Source organism: Eptatretus burgeri, chromosome 16 (genome assembly GCF_056783735.1).
Source record: "Eptatretus burgeri isolate ZD-2024b chromosome 16, Ebu_testis_v1, whole genome shotgun sequence".
In the NCBI taxonomy this organism is placed as follows: domain Eukaryota; kingdom Metazoa; phylum Chordata; class Myxini; order Myxiniformes; family Myxinidae; genus Eptatretus; species Eptatretus burgeri.
Genome location: NC_140976.1, coordinates 26882496 through 26907921, shown reverse-complemented (window position 1 = coordinate 26907921; position 25426 = coordinate 26882496). Strand labels below are relative to the sequence as shown.

Sequence of the window (25426 nt, the reverse complement as noted above, 5' to 3'; positions counted from 1 at the left end):
AAAAACAAATATTTTGAATGGTAGTTTGCAGTTATATAATGTATGGTTGTGGCGTTATAAGCATTTTAGCTTCCCCTACCCCAAATTTTTGGTCGCCTCATGAACGCAAAAGCTTGATATTGTGATGTCATTTTCTCAAATCTGACCAGGCTTCCAGATGTCCACCCTCACTTTTTGATGTTCCACATGGTCTACTTCAATAATATGAAGAGAAACTTAGGGCACATAAAAGTCACACAGAAACCACCCCAGCCCATGGACTATACCTCATGCTATTTTAAAATAATTTATACGTTGTTTTTGTGTCTGAAACGTTTACTACTGTGGTTCTTACAGGCATTGGAAGTTCAGCTGCAATTGGATTTGGCAGAAAAGGAGTCTCTGGAGCAAAGCCGTGTCCATCATGAACAGGACACCATTGACACGTCCAAGCTGACCGAGGATCAAAAACTGTGAGGAGGGATTCTACAGATAGTTTTCGCCTTTAAATTGTTTTAATGTTGTTGTGGGCCGGGGGTCTGTGGCGAGAATGACCACGAGGTGAAGAAAGCTTGCGTCGTCTCCCACCAAACTCCCCGGAATTGTAGGCTGTCGCTCGAATAACTCCGTGAGCCGGCGAGTCGTTTAACCGACCATGGTCACCAATATTTCAACCGCGTAGCGTAGGGTTTATTTGTCTATAACCAATTTACCTAATTAACTCCGCGATTTCAACTACCGGGGAAACCACACACTCGGCACGTCTTGCTCGAACCGGGTCACTCTACCGACTGCGGTATAGTTCCAACTACCGACTACCAACTCCGGTTCGGGTGCAGCCGAGCGGAAACTACCAAAGCCGTGCCGGCTGGAATGAACAGATTATTGGGTATAAAAACCCGGCTAAACTCAGATCCGAACCATACTGGACCAATTCAATAAGGGACAAAAACGGACTGGGAATATTTCTACAAATGTTTATTTACAATAAAAAAGACAAAGACAGGGACTTAACGCAAATATGCAAGATGGAATATTTACAATGAGCAAAAACACTTATTCAGATCTACTTACAAGATGGGCCCACACGCACAAACCCACACACAAAATGAAAAGAAACCCAGAGTCTTTATTGGACCCTCACAGCCGTGGAGAGAGAGAACCTGGGGTCAGAGTTCGGTGGTGTGCCTGACCATCGGAGGAAGGGTGTGCTCCGTGATGCGGCACATGCCAAAGGTCGTTGGTCCGGTCCCCAGTCGCACATAGGGACTCGTGGTTCGTGGTGAACAATCGGGGTCCACGGAGGGAGGTTAGGGTCGCTCTGTCCTTCCTTAAAACTCCTTGTAGCAGCCACCGTGAAACTCCAGAACCCCGTACAGCCACCATGAAACAAAACTGACTGTTCCAGCCACCGTGAAAGCAAACTCGACCGGACCCTTTTTTACAGAGTCTTGAGATTTTATTGGCCTCTCTCCATGGGGGAGGGGCCCTTGGCGAACACGCACCTCGCTGTCCACCTCTGATTGGACAGGGTCCTCCGGCCCACCTTTCTGTGGCAGGGCCTCGGCCCCTGCCACGAGACCCCAGTTACTCCTCCACGTGACTTCGCTCTTCACAAGTAACAGTGTCAGCGCCGCGAAGGTCATTGTACAAGAGTTACAACGTTAGTGGGAGCCGAGAACTGGAACCGCGAGACCCCTCTCGGCAAGTCAAGGTACGAGCAGCCAGCGGGTGGTGATGGGCCGAAGGGGTCATGCAGATGGGATGGTTTATTAGATGTAATAACCTCACTGAAAGAAATCGCAACGCACACCTTTGATTCTCCTACTCGGCAAAAAGGAAAGGGGGATCTGACCACACATACTTAACGACATAACTGACTTTTGGGACCTGTATGTTGAATGCAAATGGTTTCCAGATCGGAAACACAAACCCCCCCCCCCCACCCCCTTTTTATAGACTCGACCCGAGTCGTTAATTTTCGTGTGGCATGCAGGTGTAGGTTTTCCCTTGTACGTTTTACCTACGGATTCCTGAGTGCGACATTTGAAATACGTGTCCCAAAAATAAATAACCTATTGCGTTGCATAACTAAACGAGCAGACTCTCGGACAACTTAACTATATTGCCGGCGCAAAACAAACAACAGATGGGTTAAAATTATGTACATTCCTAATATTTACACTACCATGGCTCAGGACCTATGATTTGAGGAGAGAAAACACAGCAAAGTTCACATTTGTGGGTGAGTGCGCAGACGGTATTGATGGGGGGAGTCTTCAGGGCCTTCAAAGGTCCCTTTGATTGTCGTTGAATTCTTGTTCTTTTTTTTTTTAGCTGCTGGAGGCAACTTACCCGAACACGGCAGGCCATACGCCGTCTCACAGGCAATTTGAACTGGCCTTTATGCAACAAGATCTCCGGGCTGCTCAGTGCAGTCCCCCGGTCCATGTGAACTGGCCTTCATGCAACAACAAGGACATATCCGGGCTGCTCAAATGCAGTCCCCGGTAATGCGGCTGCCTGCAGTGCAGTCCTTGCAAAACGCTTTCAGAGGTGGTCCTGGGGCACATGGTTAGGGCTGAATGACTGCAAACAAAGGCATGGGCAGGCAAAGCATGGCATGGCAAACGCAGACCAGGCAAGATGCAGTACAAGAGGAGGTCGGCACACAAAGCTGGCCAGCCTTGGTCTGGTCTCGTCAGGTTGTGGAGGGAGTGCGGTGGTGCCGGCCGGTCTGAAAACAGGCTCGGACCTACCCTACGGTCTCCCCCCAACCTATCGCCTATGTCTGTCCTTGTCCACACCCACCCCCATTAGCTTGCAACAACAACAAAAAACCCCAAAATTTAGACTTTCTTTTTATTTATTTGTTTTATGTTTTTATTTTTTATAATTACATGTGTCCCTAGCCCCTTATTGTCTTTGTTCGGCTAACCTGTCCTGGACTGCCTATCCCCAATCCCCAAGATCCTTTTTGAGGGGATTGAGAAAGAGACTAGTGAATCTGTCTCGAGGCCCAATGCTGCCTCAGAACAACTCCCTCAGATTTCAGCAATTTCCAAAGGTGAGTCCAGAGGCCCACGAACAGTGAAGGGATGGATGGTGCGAAGGCGTCCACGTTTCCTACCTCCCCTAGCATTTATTAACGTTAATTTATCCCCGGGGCTTTTCAACACGCCTGTCTCTTTCAACTATCGGTTCAAGAAACCATGATTCCCGTCGCCTGTGTTTGTGTCAATTATCAATTTGGGCCTGGCCCACAAATTTTCACTCGTACTCTTGCACAATTTTGTGGCTGGGCAGTGTGGCTCCATTGGCAGGGATACCCATCTGCTGAACTCGAACTATGGCACCCCCGTGTCGCTGAGGCTGTCTCCGAGCCTACCTGCTCCTTATGAACGTGGGGGGTGCCCTTCCTGGCATATTCCCCGTCGATGCCCATGTGGCATTTTGGTGCTCTGGGGCTCGTGTCCGTGGGCTGCCCGTGCCCATTACACTAACTCAGTCCCTTGGACCCATGGCCTACTCTGGCCGACTACTTCGGTGCCCAGGGGGCCCTCCACTCAGTACGCATATTTCCACAGCCACGCTCCCAGCCAGTCACTAGACTCCTGCACCCTACAAAAAGGTTTCGTGCCTTCATTCAACACCAACAACAAAACGACATCCAATTGGTTAATTTAACTAACCCACAAACTAACATTACACTAACTCCGGGTTCCCTTGGGTGGGATTCACTCCTCCCCCCAATCATTCATTCACTCCACTCGCACTCGGGCCCACTGACCCACGTTCTCTCATTGTAAATTTTTCTTTCTCTCTTTTCAATTCACACCAACACTGACGATGTACTCGCTACGTCCCCCTAACTAATTGGTGTTCCCCGTCATCCCTTATACTAATGCACGTTCCATTTAATTCTATTACTAAGCTACGTCCCCACTACACGTTCCATGTCTGTTCAAGTCTCCAATCCATTCTAAATTATATCCTAAATTCCCTCAAACTGATCCCACCAGGCCCCATGAAGGACTGCTCATACCCCATGAGGCCGGTCGATCTAATGCTAAACCCATCCACTAACTAGTGCTCCTTTACCCAAGACGAGGATGTTCGCTACATCCCGGCCGGGGATCGGCTACTCGTGCAAAGGCTCGGTAGGCCTTGCATTGCCAGGGCGGCGGTTTGCAATTCGCTCGGCCCCTTCGTTCGGGTGATAATTGGAAGCTAACATCACCCCGTCGATCGCATTACACGTCCGCTTCAGAGCCATCCACCATGTGAGGCCTTATTTATTTTATAACTTGGTTTACAGATCCGCCGACGGTATATTTGCCAAAATGAAATATAAACACATTTTTAGCCTTTTTATATTTATAAATTTTCCGCCGAAGGTGCAAAAGTTTCAAAACCCGAAATGTAAACGTCTGCATTTATTTTCAAAATATTATTTCGCGTGCACGCACTCAAAATGCTGAGTCCCCTTTAACCAAACTGCGCAGTTGTCTTTGGTCATGGTGTCTGGAGCAGTGGCCAGCATGGTTCAGATTGACTGTGGTTTCTGGGGCGAAAGTGATTGTTAAGAAGTATGTTAGCAGTATAAATGCGAGTGACTGTATTGGTGATTTAATCATGCATCATCTTGACGACAAATATTCTGGCCAAACTATTGCATCAATTCAGTGCAGCAGCAGGGATGATTCGCAGGCTACTCTCGATCGTGCCGATTTTGTTTCTGTCGAAAGTTGTACACCGCTGTTCGTATTGAAAGATTTTGGTGCCAAGTACGTCAAAGTTTCCATGCGAGATGCTGATATTCCACCTTCAACAGACCAGAAATCAGTCTTTGATGTGCTCATGGGGATGAGGAGACTACGATCAGATGTCTGCTGAAAAGTAAGAGCTGGTTATGGCTCTGATTGACCATTTTGACTCATTGTAGACACCTTTTTTAAAATAATATCCAGCACTATGCATTGGTGTGCACGCACACATCTACGACTTGGACAGTAATTTTCTCAGCATTGTTTCCATTTGTTTAATGATCCAACAGGTTTCTATAAGAAAACATGCCAGAGTATATTGTAAAAACAAGTTTTAACCCTTCTTTATTGTTTTTCACATCAGATGATACAGTGAACATGGGCATCCTGCATTTGAATGGTCTTCAATCTTCAATGTATTCTTAGATCCTCCTGGTCTGGGATTTATATTTATCCCCCCCCCACACCTACCCTTGTATTTTCCATGCAACATCCGAAGAAAAATCATAAAAATATATAATTTCTAAAAATTGAAATTATATTTATATTTCAACCTACCAACCCCACATTTTAGCTGAAGAACTGTGTAAACCAAGTTATAAAATAACTAAGGCCTGAGTCGTGCGTTTCTCACTTGGCCTCCGTGCTGCGCGATCCCTGCCGGCGCCACTCGCACACGGGCCCGGCGGCGTCGTCGGGACACGTTCCGCGCGTCCCGCGAACAGCACCTCGCGGCCTACAGCACGTCGGCCGGTGCGCATGTGCTCACATGGGGCCACGTGCTTTCCAAATTCACACAATCGCCTCCATTTTAGCCGTCCATGTGGTGGTTTCGTACAAATCACGGGACGTTTCAACGCCGGCTCCCGATCACGGAGTCGTGCGCGCTTGGGCCGTTCGCAAGATATGGAACGGACCTCACACGCACCGTCGCAAGGAGTCGGCACGGTTTCCAAAATAGCTCTGTCAGTTACACGACCCACGCCTCCCGTCTGCGTCGGTCCATATTTCATTTCCACACGTGCACTCACACATGCCATGTCATTCGCATTCTGCACACATTTTAACACACACTCTGGGACATTCACATCGGGGGCTCGTGCTAGCCCAAAAGATCCCGGGGTTTCTATACCCCAAGCTCGGCATGTGCTCATTCGCACCATGCACCCACTCGACCTCGTACGGCCTTACCGGACTCACCTCGTCACAGCCTGCCACGAAGGAGCATACCGTCTCCCCTCGTTCCTGTGGGAAGTTAATCTGACCCTCGCATTGGGTCCCGAAACATTCCACATGCTCAACCTCAATGTCCCCTACCAGCTCTACTTGTGTGTGCTCCTCTTAAATTTCGTAACCTCCGTCACCTCTTTTAATTCCTGGGTTTCTTTTACTATCTCCGTCATCCCCTGCTCGAGTTTACCAGTTTCTCTTTTAACCGTCGTGACGTCACTGCTCCTCGACCTCGCCCGTCTCCATTGCGGTCCGAACAGCCGTTACACTCACCCCTGGACTCGGTAATTTCTTCACATAGAGTCCTGGTCCCATTTGCAAAATTCCGGACCACGTTTTGCATATCACCCCTCAGTGCTTGCGTATTCGCATCCATTCATTTTTCCATACGTTGCAGATTTGCATCCATTCTTTCCATCAACATCTCCATCATCTGGCTCATGTCAAATGGTGGAGCCGATAGCGGAGCCGATCCGCCACGATCGGGAGCAGACCCAACATGGATTGTTATGTCCTGAGCCACGGGTTCTTCTAACGTTAATTCCGAACCAACCTGTACCAGTCCGTCTTGGTCCGCTATGGTCCGTGCTGAGAATAAAATAAAATTTCACTGCTCTTAATTTGGAGGGAAGGGGGAGTTGCCAAACACACCCCTGATCTGAATCCCGTAAATTTCTCTATGGAGGCGGGAAGGTTCGAGTCCCACAGCCTGACACCAAACTGTTGCGGGTTCGAATCCTGTAAATTTCTTGTTGGGGCGGAGGGGTTCGAAGTCCCAACTCCTGACACCAAACTGTTGTGGATTCGAACCCCGCAAATTTTCTATGGAGGCGGAGGGGTTCGTATCCCACTCCTGACACCAAACTGTTGTGGGCCGGGGGTCGGTGGCGAGAATGACCACTCGGTGGGGAAAGCTTGCGTCGTCTCCCACCAAACTCCCCGGAATTGTAGGCTGTCGCTCGGATAACTCCGCGAGCCGGCGGGTCGTTTAACCGATCGGGGTCGCCAATATCTCAACCGCTAGCGTAAGGTCTATTTGTCTATAACCAATTTACTTAATTAACTACGCGATTTTGACTACCGGGAAACCACGCCCTCGGCACATCTTGCTCGAACCGGGTCACCCTACCGACTGCGGTAGAGTTCCAACTACCGACTACCAACTCCGGTTCGGGTGCAGCCGAGCGGAAACTGCCAAAGCCGTGCCGGCTGGAATGAACAGATTATCGGGGATAAGACCTCGCCTTCACTCAGATCCGAACCATGCTGGACCAATTCAAGAAGGGACGGAAACGAACTGGGAATATTTCTACAAATGTTTATTTACAATAAAAAGACAAAGGCAAGACTTAACGTGAATATGCAAGAAGGAATATTTACAATAACCAAAAACACTTATTCAGATCTCCTTACAAGACGGGCACACACACACACACACACACACACACACACACACACACACACACACACACACACACACACACACACACACACACACACACACACACACACACACACACACACACACACACACACACACACACACACACACAATTAAAAGAAACCCAGTCTTTATTGGACCCTCGCAGCCGTGGAGAGAGACAAGCTGGGGGTCAGAGTTCGGTGGTGTACCTGACCGTCGGAGGAAGGGCGTTCTCCACGATGCGGCACCTGACAAAGGTCGTTGGTCCGGTCCCCAGTCACACGTAGGGACTCGTGGTTCATGGCGGAGCTCGGGTGCTGAACAATCGGGGTCCACGGAGGGAGGTCAGGGTTGCTCTGTCCTTCCTTAAAACTCCTCGTAGCAGCCACCGTGAAACTCCAGAACCCCGTGCAGCCACCGTGAAACAAAACTGACTGCTTGCAGCCACCGTGAAAGGAAACTCGACCCGTTACAGCCACCATGAAAGCAAACTCGACTGGACCCTTTTTTTGCAGAGAGGCTTGGAGATTTTATTGGCCTCTCTCCACGGGGAGGGGCCCTTGGCGAAAACGCACCTCGCTGTCTGCCTCTGATTGGACAGGGTCCTCTGGCCCACCTTTCCGTGGCAGGGCCTCGGCCCCTGCCAGAAGACCCCAGTTACTCCACCACGTGGCTTCGCTCTCGACGAGTAACAGTGTTAGTGCCGCGAAGGTCATCGTACAAGAGTACAACGTTCATGGGAGCCGAGAACTGGAACCGCGAGACCCCCTCTCGGCAAGTCAAGGTATGAGCAGCTTGCGGGTGGTGATGCAGCGTGATGGGCCGAAGGGGTCATGCAGATGGGATGGTTTATTAGATGCGATTTCTTTTAGATAGGTTATTACAACGCACACCTTTGATTCTCCCACTAGACAAAAGGAAAGGGGGATCTGACCACACACATACTTAATGACATAACTGACTTTTGGGACATCTGCATGTTGAATGCAAATGGTTTCCAGATCCGTAACAATATTTTCCTGGTTTTCAAGTTTGCCTCGTTACATGCACTGATTTCTCCTGTTTTGTTGAACAAATCTTTGTTATGTGGTTGACCCTGACCTCCCTCCCACACCATGCCATGAGCCTGATCTCCCTTCCATCCCACGCCATGAACTTGACCTCCACACCAGGCCATGATCCTCACCCCCCCTCCCCTCGACCCCCATCCCCCGGCACCAATATTGTGTCCCTAACCTCCCGCTGCTCCGTGCCATGAATTTAACCTCTCCAGCACACACCATGACTTGACCATGACTTCCCCCTGCATCGTGCCATGAACCTGACTCCACCCTCCCCCTTGCACCGTGCTGTGAACCTGACCTCTCCCAGCACTATGCCTTCAACCTGACCTCCCCCATCATCGTGCCGTGATCCTGACCTCCCCCCCCCAATCACAGTTCCGTGGCCCTGATTAGACAATTTTTGAGAAATTATTAGACAATTTTGGGGGATCTTAATTGGTACCCTTTTTAACCAATAGCCATGGTACATGTAGTTAAAAGGTGTCTTTCTCTGACAGATGATTAAGGCTCTGGAGTCGCGTCTTCGCACACTGGAGCAACACATCGCAGAGCTTAGTGAGGCAAACAAGATGGTGGCAAACAGCAGCCTTTTCACTCAACGAAATATGTAAGCTGTTGTTCTTCAGAATTTGGAAGTAGCTTGGTCTGTTTTGCATTCCCATTTGTGCACATAGCACTGGAAACCCAGGTTGAAATCCTATATACTGTTTGTCCATTGTCTCAAAAGATCTTTGTTATTCATCAAAAATGTATTTATGGGCCATCTGTTTGTTTAATAAGCAAATAACACATCATTATTATTTCTACCCTGTGCAGACATAATAAATGCATGAATCCTAATGTTTCCTCATGTTTTATCCTGCATGTTATGCCTATGTACAAGCTCCTTTATGCAGAGCCTTGGACACGAACAAGGTTTAACACAGCTTGAAGGAGAACGCTCATGATTAGCAAAGAGACAGAGGGCAAAAAGGCAAACTACTGACAGTGGGAGTGGGGAAGCAAGTGCATGAGGATGGAGGCAACTTTCAAGAAAATTGATTGTGAGCCTTTTTGATAAGATCAGAATTTGGGGACATAGTGTGGGCTTGGGATTGAGGGACTGAAATGGTTTGGGATTGATGGTGTAGATTTTGGATTGGGGCTGGATTGAGGCTCGGGGTTTTCGATAATATAAATAGGTCAATTAATCCCCTTGTTATATGTAATCCACACACAAATGAAAAGAAACCCAGAGTTCTTTATTGGACCCTCACAGCGGAGGAGAGAGACAAGCTGGGGTCAGAGTTCGGATGGGTACCTGGCCATCGGAGAAAGGGGGTACTCCGTGCCGCGGCACCTGACAATGGTCACTGGTTTGGTCCCCAGTCGCACGTGTGGGACTCGAGGATCGTGGCGGAGCTCAGGTGGTGAATGGCCGAGGTCCACGGAGGGGGGTCGGGGTCGCTCTTTCCTTCCTTGTCGAGGGCCAGCAGAGACACGTTCGCCGCCTTGCCGACCTTCTGCTCAACCTTCGTGACAGCCATCGTAACAACCACTTACCACCCCTTCGTAACAGCCTTCGTAACCCCTTTTGTGACAGCAAAAACCCACCAAAACTCTGCTCTCTGAGTGCTCGGGGATTTTTATGGACCTCCCTCAGTGGGGAGGGCCCTTGGTGAACACACCTTGCTGTCCGCCTTTGATTGGACAGGGTCTTACACCATACCTTTCCGGTGAGAGGTTTCGGCCTTGTTTGGAGAAAGCCGACCCGACCCGACCCTCCGCTCGTGTTCGTGAAAGGTCGTGGTGGTGAAACTGCCTCGAACATCCTTGGGAATCCATCTCGGGCAAAGGTGCGCTGCGGCCCACGGACCGAGGGCTGCAAGCACGATGGTACCGTGGGTCGTAATGGGCCGAGGGGTCATGCAGATGGGATGATTGTTAGATGTAATAACCAAACTAAAAGAAATCGCAATGCACGCCTTTGATTCTCCCACGAGACAAAAGGAAGGGGATCTGACTACACACATACTTAACGACATAACTGACTTTTGGACATCTGTATGTTGAATGCTTATGGTTTCCAGATCCATAACAGTATGTTTGTGAAACAGAAAAAGTAAGGTGTAAATTCCTTTTACAAAGGGCGCTTTCATTCTGCAGGCGGGCGCAAGAGGAGATGTTTGCTGACCTGCGGCAGCAGAAGCTGTACTTGGAGACACAGGTGGGCAAGGCCGAGGCACGCACACAGCAGCTGGAAGAGCGCTTGCAGCAAAGCTGGCAGGAAGCATCCGGAGCACGTCAGAGTGTCCTCTCATTGGAAGCCAAGCTTCGAGAGGTTGGAGTTGATTGCAAAGTCATGTATCCTTCAAGGTCTTTTGTTGTGTTTTAGCTAATACTCCAATAATTGGTTCACGAAAAAAGTGAAAAAATATTTTCACGAAAAAAATAAGTGACCACTATATTCGTTATTGTTGTGTGTCTGTCTGTCTGTCTGTTGGGTAGTCTATCCCGTTGAAAAAAAAAATTTTTTTTGAGATTTGTTCTTCCCTTATTATCAGTATTTGAGATGGCGATTTCAGTTAATACAATGGCAATTTCAATGAAACTTGGTTGGTAGGTTCATACCATGACCTAGTTGTGTGCAAATGAGAACCGTTGCTATGGACACCACCGTTGCCTAGCAACGGGACTTTGAAATTTTAGAAAAATCATAAAAAAATTATTTTTTGGAAAATCAAAAATCGGTCTACGAGTGACTGTGGGCAGAACATTTAGCCATATTGTCAAAAATTTCCAGCCGGATCCTATGAAAACTGTTGGAGAAGATAGACTTTGAATGAACCCTGGTCGAAAAAAAATTAAAAAACGAAGTTCGTTAAATCTCAGAGACTATGAGTCAGATATACATGAAACTGGTATGGTAGGTTATGGTATGTCCTAGTTATGTGTGAGAAAGAACCGTTGCTATGGACCCCTCCGTTGCCTAGCAATGGCCGAAAAACCTCTAAATGCGGAGGTATTTTAACGAAAAAACGATCTGCAGCATTAATCCTTGAAGCTAGAATCATGAATTTTATTGTGCTTAATCCTCAGGTCATTCCCCATCGAACGAGCCCATCGCGTCAGGTTGTATTGGGTAGTCGACTACCCATGTCCGGCTACCGGCTTGTCTGTCTGTCTGTCTGTCTGTCTGTCTGTCTGTCCCGAGCATAGCTCTGTGGGTTTTGATCCGATCCTGATAAAATTTTAGTGGAAGGTTTATATCATGATCTAGTTGTGTTTGCCTGAAAATGGGCGTGGTGCGCCCATTATGGGTGGAGCCACACCCAAAAAACATGCGTTTTTAGGGGGTAGTCGATTTCAATTTGCATCTTCTCCGAGGGGGTTTGTCGAATCTGACGGGGATTTCGGTATTTGGTTAGCCCAATGGCACCTGCATAGCCCCACGGAACTCGATTTTTCATTTTCGTCCCAAGGTCAAGGTCACAAGGTCACGAACTAAGAAAATTGCGAATTTTGACATAATTTTTTTTTCTTCTCCGAGGGGTTTGTCGAATCTGGCAGGGGTTTTGGTATTTGGTTAGCCCAATGGCACCTGCATAGCCCCACAGAGCTCGATTTTTCATTTTCGTCCCAAGGTGAAGGCCACAAGGTCACGAACTTAGAAAATTGCGAATTGTGTTTTTAGGGGGTAGCCGATTTCAATTTGCATCTTCTTCTAGGGGGTTTGTCGAATCTGGCAGGGTTTCGGTATTTGGTTAGCCCAATGGCACCTGCATAGCCCCACGGAGCTCGATTTTTTTTTTTTTTTTTTTTTTTTTTTTTTCATTTTCGTGTCAAGGTCACAAGGTCACGAACGTAGAAAATTGCGAATTTTGACATAATATTCCATCTTCTCCGAGGGGTTTGTCGAATCTGGCAGGGGTTTCGGTATTTGGTTAGCCCAATGGCACCTACATAGCCCCATGGAGCTCGATTTTTCATTTTCGTCCCAAGGTGAAGGTCACATTGTCACGAACGTAGAAAATTTCGAATTTTGACATAAAAATCATACGACCGCCCAAACTTTGAGAGCTGGGATGACTATTTTTTATGCATAAGGCCAAAAAAAAAAAATGTTGCATTGGCGTAACCCGCCCGACCCTAAAAATTCCGCCGACCCTACGTTTTTTTTTTTTTGTTTTTTTGCTATCGATTTCAAGTATCTTGTTGATTCCGATCGCGATCGCAAAAACCCGGAAGTGTTTCGGACAGAACCCGCCGACAAAAAGGGTGGTACTCGAGCCGGGGGAGATTTTGGGAGCGATTTATTAGGTTTTATTAAATTTTTGGATTTATTATCCAAAAATTTTGGGATTTATTAGGAAAAAATAAAAATAAAAAAGATCCTGACCGACCTACCCTATTTTTCAGTGACCCGTTACGCCAATGCAACATTTTTTTTTTTTGGCCTAATCTTGAGGTCATTCCCCACCTAAAGTCTTCAAACTATTTTGCTCTATCTCGAACACCTTGCCCGTGGCGCCCCCTTCAAATTTGTTTTTACGCTGATTTCATCAAAGTATGGATAATCCGAGGAGTGCGAAATGCCATAAAGCCTATATGACGTTATATTGTTCCTGGAATGTTCCAGAGGAAGTTTTGCACCAAAGGTCATAATCCTTGACATTTGACCTTTAAAGTTCACAAAGGTGAAATTTTCAAAGTTGTGGGAATCGAACCGTGTTTTCGACCTTCTTCAACGAACTAAAGGCCCGGTCACACCTTGACGTTTTAGCCAACGTATGCCGATTTTTGAATTTTTTTTCTAAAACGCTGGCAAACGTTGAATACGTTATGGGTAAGTTTTGATAACATTAAGAGCACGCTGGCATACGTCGTAGTACGTTGCCATAAGTCGTTGTACGTTGGCTTTAAACGTACTTTTCGGTTGTCCTCAAATTTTTTCATGCTTGAAATTTCACGACGTATGCCGGCGTATGACTCACACGTTCCGCTACGCTGGCCACAAGTTGTAGGCACGGTCTGCGATCGTTGATAGACGTCAACACATGCTACTTGTAAGTTAATCATAAGTTGAGACACGCCGAGGTAATGTTTAGCGTACCCGAAACTTATTTCTAACCTATGATTAATGTGTTGTTGGCACGTTACGCGATCGTTGCCACACGTCGACAGACGTTACTTTTAAGTTACTCATAGGCTGAAAGACGTCGGTATAATGGATCGTCCTTGCGTCAGCGTCCACGGCCACGGCCAGGACACATATTTGCAGCATTCTTCAAACTTTTCTTCGGCATGACGAGGATGTTCACACTTCGATGTCGAGCTTGGCTATGATTCCAATTGTCTATCGGCAGCGTCTATTTAAAATAGTCGAGTTTGAGCGTTTTAACACGTTCAGAAGAAACGCTTCAAATTTCCAAACCCCAGCGTCAAAAAACAAAGGCGAGTGACAGCAATTTAAATCGTTCATTGTAAACAATGAAACTAGCTGAGTGGTACCATTTCAAAGTCGTTGAGTGTAAAAATCCAATTGTTGAGCGCAAGCGTCTACTTTCAATAGTGGAGATGCAGCCATTTAAATCGTTGAGTGGCAGCCTATGAACCTACCCGTGGACACGCGGACGCAAGGACGATCCATCATAACCCACACCCTCCCCCTCACACCCACCTACTACTGCCAACATGAACAAACTACTACTAATACTCATACTAACACTGATACTGATACTGATACTGTTACTGCTGACATGGACATCAACTCAAAAAGGAACTCAAAAACACTGTTGGGTTCCCCTTTTATGAACACCATTTTTATATACCAATTCCCAAAACCGCTGGGAACACGTCTTTATATGGCAGTTGTAAGCGAGAAACACATTCATTTTTTTTTTTTTTTGTCGACCGGAAGACGTCATTGGAATACGTCTACATACGTCGATGTGTGTTGGGACTACGTAAAGAATTGGTTCAAAGCGCGTCAAACATAAGTTAGAAATAAGTTTCGCGTAAAAAAGACATTACCGCGACGTGTTTCGACTTATGAGTAGCTTATAAGTAGCCTTTGTGGACGTGTGTAAGCGTCCACATATCGTGTGTAAAACTTATCCCCATCGCATGCGAACGTGTGTCATACGCCGAGTACGTCGTAAAATTTTGAACATGTTCAAAATTTTACGACGTACTCTACTTACTACGACTTATGATAGCGTATTTAGCGTTGTACTCACGTATACCAAACTTACCCATACCGTATTCGACGTGCCCCCAACGTTTTAGACACACTTTTTGTTACGTCGGCATACGCTGGCAAGATCGCCAAGGTGTGACCGCGATTTTGACCCTTCCATTTCTACGGCAGTTATGATTCGAATCGTTGTGCGTCAGCCTTTTAATAGGCTACGTCACGACATCGTCGGCGATGCGTGCAACGCGCTATGCCTGAGTTAGACTATCGTTGGGCATCGGTTGTGTAGGCCGACAACAGGTTCAGCATTCGTTGGTATAAGTTATCTATAACACAACGAAACGTTCTGTGTAGTTACCAATGCGTTACACATAAGACCAAGTCGCTATGAATACGTCCGAATCTTAAAAAAAACATCAAAAGTTCAACGTAAGCCAGCGTTTTACATACATTTTAACACGTTGCCATCGCTGGCTAAAACGTCAAGGTGTGACCGGGCCTTAACTCCAATAAGCTATAGCACGTATCCTGTTTCCTTATTTTAATGTCCACAACATTGTTTTGTGACCTTTAAAGGTTATGCAAAGGTCAAATTTTGAAGTTGTTGAATGAAACCAGGTTTTCGACATTTTGCAGCTAATAACCTGTCACTCGTACCACATCATGTTGATCATTTTTATAACTTGGTCAAACATTATCACATTGTCTCATCCTTGACTTCTGAAACAATCTACATCGTCAAATACCGCTCATGAACCATTGTCGTCTTCAGACTTGTAATTAGTCTTTATCATTTGGTAACCCATGAGGATAAATCTGTGGATGGCAGCTGTAATACGGGACTTTCAAAATGACTGAATCCACCTTAGAATGCTCGGCGCACATTCATATAAAACCCTAGAAACAGAGGTGATCAAGGCACCCTGAAGTATATCTTGTGTGAGATCAGGATTGTTACCTAAAATGACTCACAAAGCTTCTAAAAGAAGCTGAAAATACTTGGAAAAGTACCTGAGAGAAAGGGCTGGGCCTATGCACAACGAAAAGTTAGAGAACTTTCTCAGCTCACCGAAAAGGCAGCAGCCTGGACTGCAAACTCCCAACAATGTGGATTGGTGCAAGGCCCTAGTGGATGGGCTTGTGCTCTCCAACCCCCGAAGAGTCGCTGCCATTGAGTGGACTTTGAACCTTGCGGGAGTGCCTCCTGTGCACATGGTAGGCTTGGTGATTTATTAAATGCACATCTGCAATTGGAAGGATGATGCTGTGCGTCATTACCAAGTAACGGGAAACAACTTTTTGAGAAAGCACATCTTCACGATGTGAAAATCCACAATGCTTGTGCCAAATATTTATGTGGGAGCGAGATGTACCATGTAGAATTCCCTGAAGGAGACAATGTATCTGGTTTGTGTGCTTCTCAACACTGATGGGAAGGACATATCAGGGGCTTATGAATGCACAGGATAAGTTTACAATTGTATCTACTAATAATCATGTTGGGTGGGGTGGAGAGCGGTGTGAGGCAGGGGTAGTGGGAGGTGGATCTGTGAGTACTGTTGGTTCACGAGTCAGAAAGTGACCACTATATTCGTTATGGGTGTCTGTCTGTCTGTCTGTCTGTCTGTCTGTCTGTCCCGAGCATAGCTTCGTGGGTTTTGATCCGATCCTGATAAAATTTGGGTGGGAGGTTTATATCATGATCTAGTTGTATTTTCCTGAGAATGGGCGGAGCCACGCCCCAAAAACGTGTTTTTAGGGGGTAGCCGGTTTCAAGTTACATCTTCTCCGAGGGGGTTTGTCGAATCTGGCAGGGGTTTTCGGTATTTGGTTTGCCCAATGGCACCTGCATAGCCCCACGGAGCTCGATTTTTTTTTTTAATTTTTTTTTAATTTTCGTCACAAGGTCACAAGGTCACGAACTTAGAAAATGTCAAAAAAAATCAATAAATTGGGCATCGAGCTCCTAGGGTTTTCAACTGTTTCGAATGAAGGTTTATATGCAAGTAGTGCTCTTCGAGTACTACAACTTCCATCTTTTACGTTTTTCCCGATTCCTGCCATAAAAAAATAAAAAAGGCGAACTACGTTTTGGATTTCGCAATTCGTGGTCGATTTGTAGTGCTCTTCGATTACTACAACTTTCATCATTTACGTTTTTCCCGATTCCCGCCAGTTTTCCCGTGGCCTGTTTCGAATGAAAGTTGGTATGCAAGTAGTGCTCTTCGAGTACTACAACTTTCATCATTTACGTTTTTCCCGATTCCCGCTGTAAAAAAATTAAAAAGGCGAACTACGTTTAGGATTTCACAATTCGTGGTCGATTTGTAGTGCTCTTCGATTACTACAACTTTCATCATTTACGTTATTCCCGATTCCCACCAGTTTGCCCTTGGCGTCCCCTCGAAGGTCAAAAGATAAAAAAAGACGAACCGTGTACATTGCTCATGAACCATCGTCGTCTCCAGACTTGTTATAAGTATATTTTTTGTTTGATTCCTTGGCTACAAGAAAAGTTGTATTAGATTTTTGCATATATTGCTAAAACGAGAAGTGCATGTCTGTGTTTGTCTCTGTTTTACTGTTCACTTGTATTCGATACCTCTCATCTACGGAACTCGATATATCTTATCCATGGATATTTCTCATATTTACTATATTTTTGTGAGTCCGATTTGTATCTGGGAATACAACAATTATGGTTCACCACTTCAAAATTGCCACTCTTTCTTTTAAATGCTGTTAGTTGCCCCCCAAAATAGGTATTTGCTTTCTTCGAAATGACACACACAATTCCAATGAAACTTGACCACAACCTTCATCACCCGTGATGTACCAGCGTTTTTTTTCTCGGCATTAAAAAGTCGGCTTCCAAGGGGGTCTACGGGCGAGTTGCCCACCAAAATAGGTGTTTGCTCTCTTCTCAGAAACTACACGCATAATTCCGATGAAACTTGACCACAGCCTTCATCACTCATGATGTACCAAAGTTTGTTCATGGCATAAAAATAAATCGGGGTTTAAATGGGTCTGTGGGGGTTTTGAGTGACTGTTGCTTCTCATCCAGGTGAGCTTCAGGACCCACGGTCCTATTTTTTTTGTTTGTATAATTTGCCAAGTTGTCATTCTCAGATTATTGATGAATGTTCAACTCCTGGACTACCACATGTTTGTTTATGCAAAAGATAACTTATAACTTTTGTTTGTTTCTTTTGATCAAATGAAAATGGTGAAGTGTTTTGACAATCACTAATATAATGTTTTGTTAATTTAGTGATAGCTTTTACATAAGGGCAATGATTAATTCTGCAATGTTTCCCCAAGCTTTTCATGGCGAAGCGTTCTGAATTTGAATGTCCTTGCTATTGGCCCCTCTCTGTCTTTGTTTTCTGCCTTTGTGGCTGCAGGCCAGCATGGCATTGGAGCAGGAACACACCGAGGGCCGTAAGGAAATAACGGATCTGAGCTTGGCCATGCAGGAGAGGGGTGAACAGCTGGAGGCTGAGAGACAACGTCGAGCTGATCTCGAGGGACGTCTGATGAAACTGCAGAAAGAACTAGAAGAGACTACTGCAAAGGCAGAGGAAGAGATTGCTTCATTGACGGTACAGAGCCGAATGGGGGAAGAATGCAACGATGGCAAGTGTAGTTGGCCTGTCGTCAGTTTAGACGGATCTCCTTCTGTCCACACATTGATTTGTATTGCTCATCATACTCGAATATCAGTTACAATTGAAAATTAAGAAATGAAACATTTTGTTTTTATTCTGACATTTACACATTACAGGGAATAACAGACAACTTCACCACCAATGCAAATTTCTATTACTCATTGATCAGTGACAATTTATTTGAGTAGAATGATTAAAGCCTTTGCTTCAGTGGTATTTCAGATGCCTTTGAGCTTTGTATTCCACATTTATTTGTGATCAAATTTTTGCACCCTCTTTGTCTTTCTATTATTATTATTATTATTATTATTATTATTATTATTATTATTTTCTTCTCTTTTGCTTAGATTTTGTATTCTCTTTAGTTCCTTGTCTACCTGTCTCAGTGGCATGATGGTTCGAGCATCTGCTCTGAGTCTGGGAGGTCAGCGTTGTGAATCCTAGCCGAGTCACACCAAAGACTTAAAAAATGTAATTTGCCCTCGATCATCTTCCATCTGCTTGAAAGTTGGCCAACATCACTGCATTACATAACAAGGTACAAACACCAATCCCCATAACTACAGACCTATCAGCTTACTTCTGATCATCAGCAACTTCATGGATAGCAAGCAGTGTAACCTTGTATGAAGGAGACAACTTGCTACCTGCAGTTTAGGCAGGAATGTTGTAATTTGTGAAGTATACCGGCAATAACTCCCACACTCTTCGCAAAAAAATCATGGGATCCTTAACTTCCACCAGAAAATACTTGTAGATGGGACACCTAACTTAATCACCATCCGAGGAAAGGTGATCTCTGTCGCAATGCCAAGCAGTTGTTGGTTCACGAGCGCCAGTCAGAGTGACCACTATATTCGTTATGTCTGTCTGTCTGTCTGTCTGTCTGTCTGTCTGTCTGTCTGTCTGTCTGTTCTGGAGCATAGCTCCGTGGTTTTTGATCCGATCCTGATAAAATTTGGGTGGGAGGTTTATATCATGATCTAGTTGTGTTTTCCTGAGAAATGAGCGTGCTGCGCTCATTATGGGCGGAGCCACACCCAAAAACGTGTTTTTAGGGGTAACCGATTTCAAGTTGCATCTTCTCCGAGGGGGTTTGTCGAATCTGGCAGGGGTTTCGATATTTGGTTAGCCCAATGGCACCTGCATAGCCCCACGGAGCGCGATTTTTTTTTTTTTTTTCATTTTCGTCCTAAGGTCAAGGTCACAAGGTCACAAACTTAGAAAATATCAAAAAAATCAATAAATTGGGCATCGAGCTTCTAGGGTTTGCAACTGTTTCGAATGAAAGTTGGTATGCAAGTAGTGCTCTTTGAGTACTACAACTTTTGGTTCACGAGTCAGTAAGTGACCACTATATTCGTTATGGGTGTGTGTCTGTCTGTCTGTCCCGAGCATAGCTCCGTGGGTTTTGATCCGATCCTGATAAAAATTTGGGTGGGAGGTTTATATCATGATCGAGTTGTGTTTTCCTGAGAATGGGCGTGCTGCGCCCATTGTGGACGGAACCACGACCAAAAACGTGTTTTTAGGGGTAGTCGATTTCAAGTTACATCTTCTCCGAGGGGGTTTGTCGAATCTGGCAGGGGTTTCGGTATTTGGTTAGCCCAATGGCACCTGCATAGCCCCACGGAGCTCGATTTTTCATTTCCGTCCCAAGGTCAAGGTCACAAGGTCACGAACTTAGAAAATGTCACAAAAATCAATATATTGGGCATCGAGCTCCTAGGGTTTTCAACTCATTCGAATGAAAGTTGGTATGCAAGTAGTGCTCTTCGAGGACTACAACTTTCATCATTTACGTTTTTCCTGATTCCCGCCAGTTTGCCCGTGGCGTCCCCTCGAAGTTCAAAAATAAAAAAGGCGAACCATGTACATTGCTCGTGAACCATCGCCGTCTCCAGACTTGTTTTGCTCAAATTCCTGACAGACACAGCAGTAAGACAAACAATGTTGTTATTCTGGTAGAGCTGAGACACCATGCCACTTCTCCCCCCCTCCCCCACTTTTCCCACCTGCAATCTCTGGCAGGTCCCACTCTCGTGTCACAAGCCACTTGAGAAAGAATAAAACAAAGTATGGATACTAGCTAGCCTGATTTACCGATTAGAACAGTAACATACGGGCACATTTTATGAGGTAACACTCTTGAGTTTGTATGGATGACACACAATGGCATAGGCTACCGACCATATTGAAGGACTGAAGTTAAGAGCCCGATAAAACAGTCAGGAATAAGATTGGACAGTCAAGACTTGGGGTTGGTGACTATTAATTGGTTACTGGATGATGTGCAAACTGGTGTGGCTGGGGGAGTGCTGAACAACAGAAAAGGATTTAGGATTGTGATGAGAAAGAAGGATATTTTGAACACACTATTCCCTTTTTATATGCCTGATATATATATATATATATATATATATATATATATATATATATATATATATATATATATATATATGATATATATATATATATATATATTTATATATATATTTATATATATATATATATATATATATATATATATATATATATATATATATATATATACATACATACATATCGGTCCGTCCGTCTGTCTGTCCGTCCGTCCGTTCCTGTCCGCACTCTAACTCCCAAAGTTTTCAACTTTCACGTTTCATATTTGCTACATAGGTACAGACTATGGAGACGGTGTGTCGCTACATACGTTTGTCATCTAAAGTGGTTGCCCTGGCAACCAGGATGCTCTTTTCCATGTCGTAGCACAATTCTGTATATACCTTCTTGTTCGGGTGTATATTGTGCTCACTTGAGCTCTTGTTGTATGATGTAATTATAACCTCCCCCACCCACCTCCATTTTCAACTCTTCCTTTCTTTTGTCCCCCACCTCCCTTTTTCTGCAGGCAAGTCGAGAGGGGGTCCAGAAGAAGTTTGACACACTCCGTGAAAGCTGCTCTGTAAGTGAATGATGTTATTTACTTTTAATCAGGAGTTTCACGACAAATAATCCCACCTTACAAGTAATAACTGTCTTTTTTGTTGTCCAATCAGTGAGATTAGTCGAGGTGGATCTTATTATTTGAGTACTTGGGGTACCCGATTGGTTGTGTTGGTTTGGGGTTTTTTCTCTTCCCCCCCTACTTTTTCACCTTAATTGGTTCACGAGTCAGTAAGTGACCACTATATTCGTTATGGGTGTGTGTCTGTCTGTCTTTCCCGAGTATAGCTCCGTGGGTTTTGATCCAATCCTGATAAAATTTGGGTGGGAGGTTTATATCATGATCTAGTTGTGTTTTCCTGAGAATGGGCGTGCTGCGCTCATTATGGGCGGAGCCACGCCCAAAAAACGTGTTTTTAGGGGGTAGCCGGTTTCAAGTTGCATCTTCTCTGAGGGGGTTTGTCGAATCTGGCACGGGTTTCGGTATTTGGTTTGCCCAATGGCACCTGCATAGCCCCACGGAGCTCGATTTTTCATTTTCGTCCCAAGGTCAAGGTCACAAGGTCACGAACTTAGAAAATGTCAAAAAAAAATCAATAAATTGGGCATCGAGCTCCTATGGTTTTTAACTGTTTTGAATGAAAGTTGGTATGCAAGTAGTGCTCTTCGAGTACTACAACTTTCATCATTTACGTTTTTCCCGATTCCCGCCAGTTTGCCCCTGGCCTGTTTCGAATGAAAGTTGGTATCCAAGTAGTGCTCCTCGAGTACTACAACTTTCATCATTTACATTTTTCCCGATTCCCGCCAGTTTGCCCGTGGTGTCCCCTCAAAGGTCAAAAAATAAAAAAGGCGAACCGTGTACATTGCTCGTGAACCATCGCCGTCTCCAGACTTGTTCGCTTTTAAATTTGTTTTCTCTGCAACCGCTTGAGCAATTGACACAAAACTTTCAACATCGGAGTGCCTACCCATGGAGAGCTTTTTAATAACTATGATGTCATCGGTCATGTGGCGTGGCAGCCATGTTGAAAACTTTGGACGTCTTCTATGGAACTGCTGTACGAAAAGAAATTGAAACTTGGCACGTCAGGAACTGTGTATGGGGAACAACATTTGATAACAATGACGTCATCGGTACCCTAATTATGTCGTCATAATTTAATGCATCAAATTCTTTATCCAATCAATATGAAATCATTTGAGGGTTGGGTTGTCTACGAATATATCGGTCGAGATAATTAAATCAATGGCAACTTCAGTGATGTGTTATGGCAGCCATATTTTTTTGAAAAAAAAAAACCTTAAAAAAAAATCTCTGAAATGGCTGAACAGATCAATGTGAAAGATTTTTTTTTTCCGATATACAATGTCGAGTCTCATATAAGATTTAACACACAGAACATATAACAAGGGGATCAGGAGACAAGAGGGGTGGGATGGGGAAGCACAAAACAGTGGGGAACAGAGACATAAGGAGATACTAGCATAACCCGCGCTCTGCGCGACATGTTGGGGTGGGTGTGTTTGAGAAAGGAACTGATGCAGAGTATCAGTAGTAATTTTACTTTAATGCAGTAAGTGGAATACGATTTCACTGTTTCAGAACCATTTTATTTACTTTTTTTGTTCCATGCACCTTATATGGTCTTTGAGATAATGTAAGCCGAATATCATGTTACTCGAGCGCAGAACAAAGTCGAAGATAGCGCGACACGGAACCACAAACTCGGAAATAATATATAAGATGTGGAAGGGAGAGGGATAGGGCGGGGTCACGGGATAAACATGATGGACATTGCAGGGACTTGCAGAAAGGAAAGTAGGGAATTTTAAAGAGGTGAATTTGGGGTGGATTGATGGGGGTAGAAAATATCATGGTTTTGGATGGGGGAAGATAAGATATTGTGATGAACAGCTGTTTTGAAGACCTGGAGGGAAGAGTGGGATTGAAGAGAGTGTGGGAGTTTGTTCCAAAGGTGGGGGAAAAAGAGGAATGAAAGAATGAAGGTGAGCAGTGATTCTTGATTTTGGTAGTTTACCAGATGTGGGTTGCTGGCGGACCTTGAGCGCCCTGCGGAAATATGGGGTACAGATCGCAATCAGGGTGGGGGAAGGGGTGAGGCGGAGGAGGAGACGGTAGAAGACAGACAGACCACTGACCTATCTGCGGTGAGTAAGAGATTTTATAGTTATGATCGACTACTGATGTTGAACAAAGTCTGATAACTATGTCATCCATGACATTGTTTGGCAGTCATATTGGATTTTAACACAAAACCATTTAAAAACTCCCTTCTCTCAAATCGGCAAACCGATCGACACACAACTCCATGTATGTCATCGAATAGCAATGGGGATTAAAGTTTAATAACTAAAATGTCATTGGTCACATGGTGTGGCAGCCATATTGGACTGAAGGAAAATCTTTTTAAAATTCGATCGATATCAAACTTCACATATCTGATCGACTACCATTGGGGCACATAAGATGATAACGATGACACAATCAGTTATGTGGTCTCGCAGCCATATTGGATAGAAAAATGAACCTTATCCAATCAATACAAAACTTTATATATGTGATCGTCTAGCCAGTTTGAGTGGGGCTTTAAATTAATGGTATTATCCATCACATGGTCGAGCAGCCATATTAGATTGACAAAACAAATCCTTTTAAAATCTTCTCCGAATCGCTTGATAGATCATTCCAAAACTATATGTGTATATATATGTATATATATATATATATATATATATATATATATATATATATATATATATATATATATATATATATATATGAATATATGATCAATTAAATAAAGTTTGTTAGCTAAAATATCAGAGGTCACATGTGTCAGCTCTATTGGATTTAATCTAAAACCTTAAGAAAACACAAAAAGTTCCTCCTGTCAAACCGCTGAACCAATCTATGCAAAATGTTTTTTCATTTCAAAAAAAGTATTTCATCAAGTACCCATGGGGGATAAAAGTTTGATAACCAAACCCTCATCTGGTTAAGTGGTTTGAGAGAAATTATTTTTGAAAGGTTTTCCTTAAATCCAATATGGCTGCCAAACCATGTGACCTTTGATGTCATTGTGATGAATCCTTTTTCTACATGAGTGGTGGATGATGTACTGTCGGACCCTGCTATTCACGGATTCGCTATTCACGGACCCTGTGTATTCACAGGTCATAAAGTGTGACCTGATTTGACACTCGCGTATTCGCGTTATTTTTATTTTGAATTTTTTCTTTTTTTTTTTACACTTCAGGACTGGTCTGCTTTATCTACCTGGGAAATTGAAAATCAGCCAACATCACAGAATTACATTAAAATGGTGTAAAAACGGATCTCCTTTACTGTAGCCCAATTAGCTTACTGTACTTCCCAATCATCAGAAAGGTCATGGAATCCATCATTGCAGTTGACATAAATCATTCCTTTTCTCCAACAGCCTCATCTTCTTCTTCTTCTTCTTCTTCTTTCGGCTGCTCCCGTTAGGGGTCGCCACAGCGGATCATCCGTATGATCCGCATAGTGATTTGGCACATGTTTTACGCCGGATGCCCTTCCTGACACAACCCTGGTCGCCTCTTACGACACAGGGATATGGTACACCTATTTTAACCGGGGTATACACCGGCCCAGTATACTGGTACTCATTTCGCCGACCTCGGAAGGATGACAGGCTGAGTCAACCCCCTGGTGTATTAATTCAGTGACCCAACGGGGCTTGAACTCAGGACCTTTTGGATCGCAAGCCGCTGCCCTAACCACTGCGCCAACACCAGGCTCCTCCAACAGCCTCATCTCAGATCATCAATTCAGATTCAGACCTGGTCCCTCTACCTTGGACATGCTTCTTCTACTCTCCTAACAATGGTAGAGGCCCTTAATATCAGACATGAGATCAGGGCTGTCTCTCTGGACATATCTCATGCTTTTGATACAGTCTGGCATCCTACCTTACTCTCCAAACTATGAAATCCAAGGCCAACTCCACTCTTGGGTTTCTCACTTCCTCCCTTCTCGAAGACAATTTGTGGCTCTCAATGCAACCCTTTCATCTCCTGTCCCTGTCAAGGCTGAAGTACCCTAAGGCAGTGTTTTCAGCCCCATATTATTCCTAATCTTCATCAATGATCTCACTGACTCTGTGGAAAATCCTCTTTATCTCTCTGTT

At 44.8% G+C, this 25426-nt stretch overlaps 1 protein-coding gene across 1 annotated transcript in view; it reads left to right on the top strand.

The window, feature by feature from the left end:
* The window catches only part of CIT (citron rho-interacting serine/threonine kinase), a 137823-nt gene that overhangs the window by 97228 nt on the left and 15169 nt on the right, over positions 1-25426 (top strand). The window contains 7 exon segments of the mRNA XM_085859015.1: positions 337-452; positions 1539-1642; positions 2892-3046; positions 8960-9069; positions 10608-10782; positions 18045-18242; positions 21199-21252. Of these exon segments, the coding sequence (XP_085715141.1) occupies positions 337-452; positions 1539-1642; positions 2892-3046; positions 8960-9069; positions 10608-10782; positions 18045-18242; positions 21199-21252 (912 nt within the window).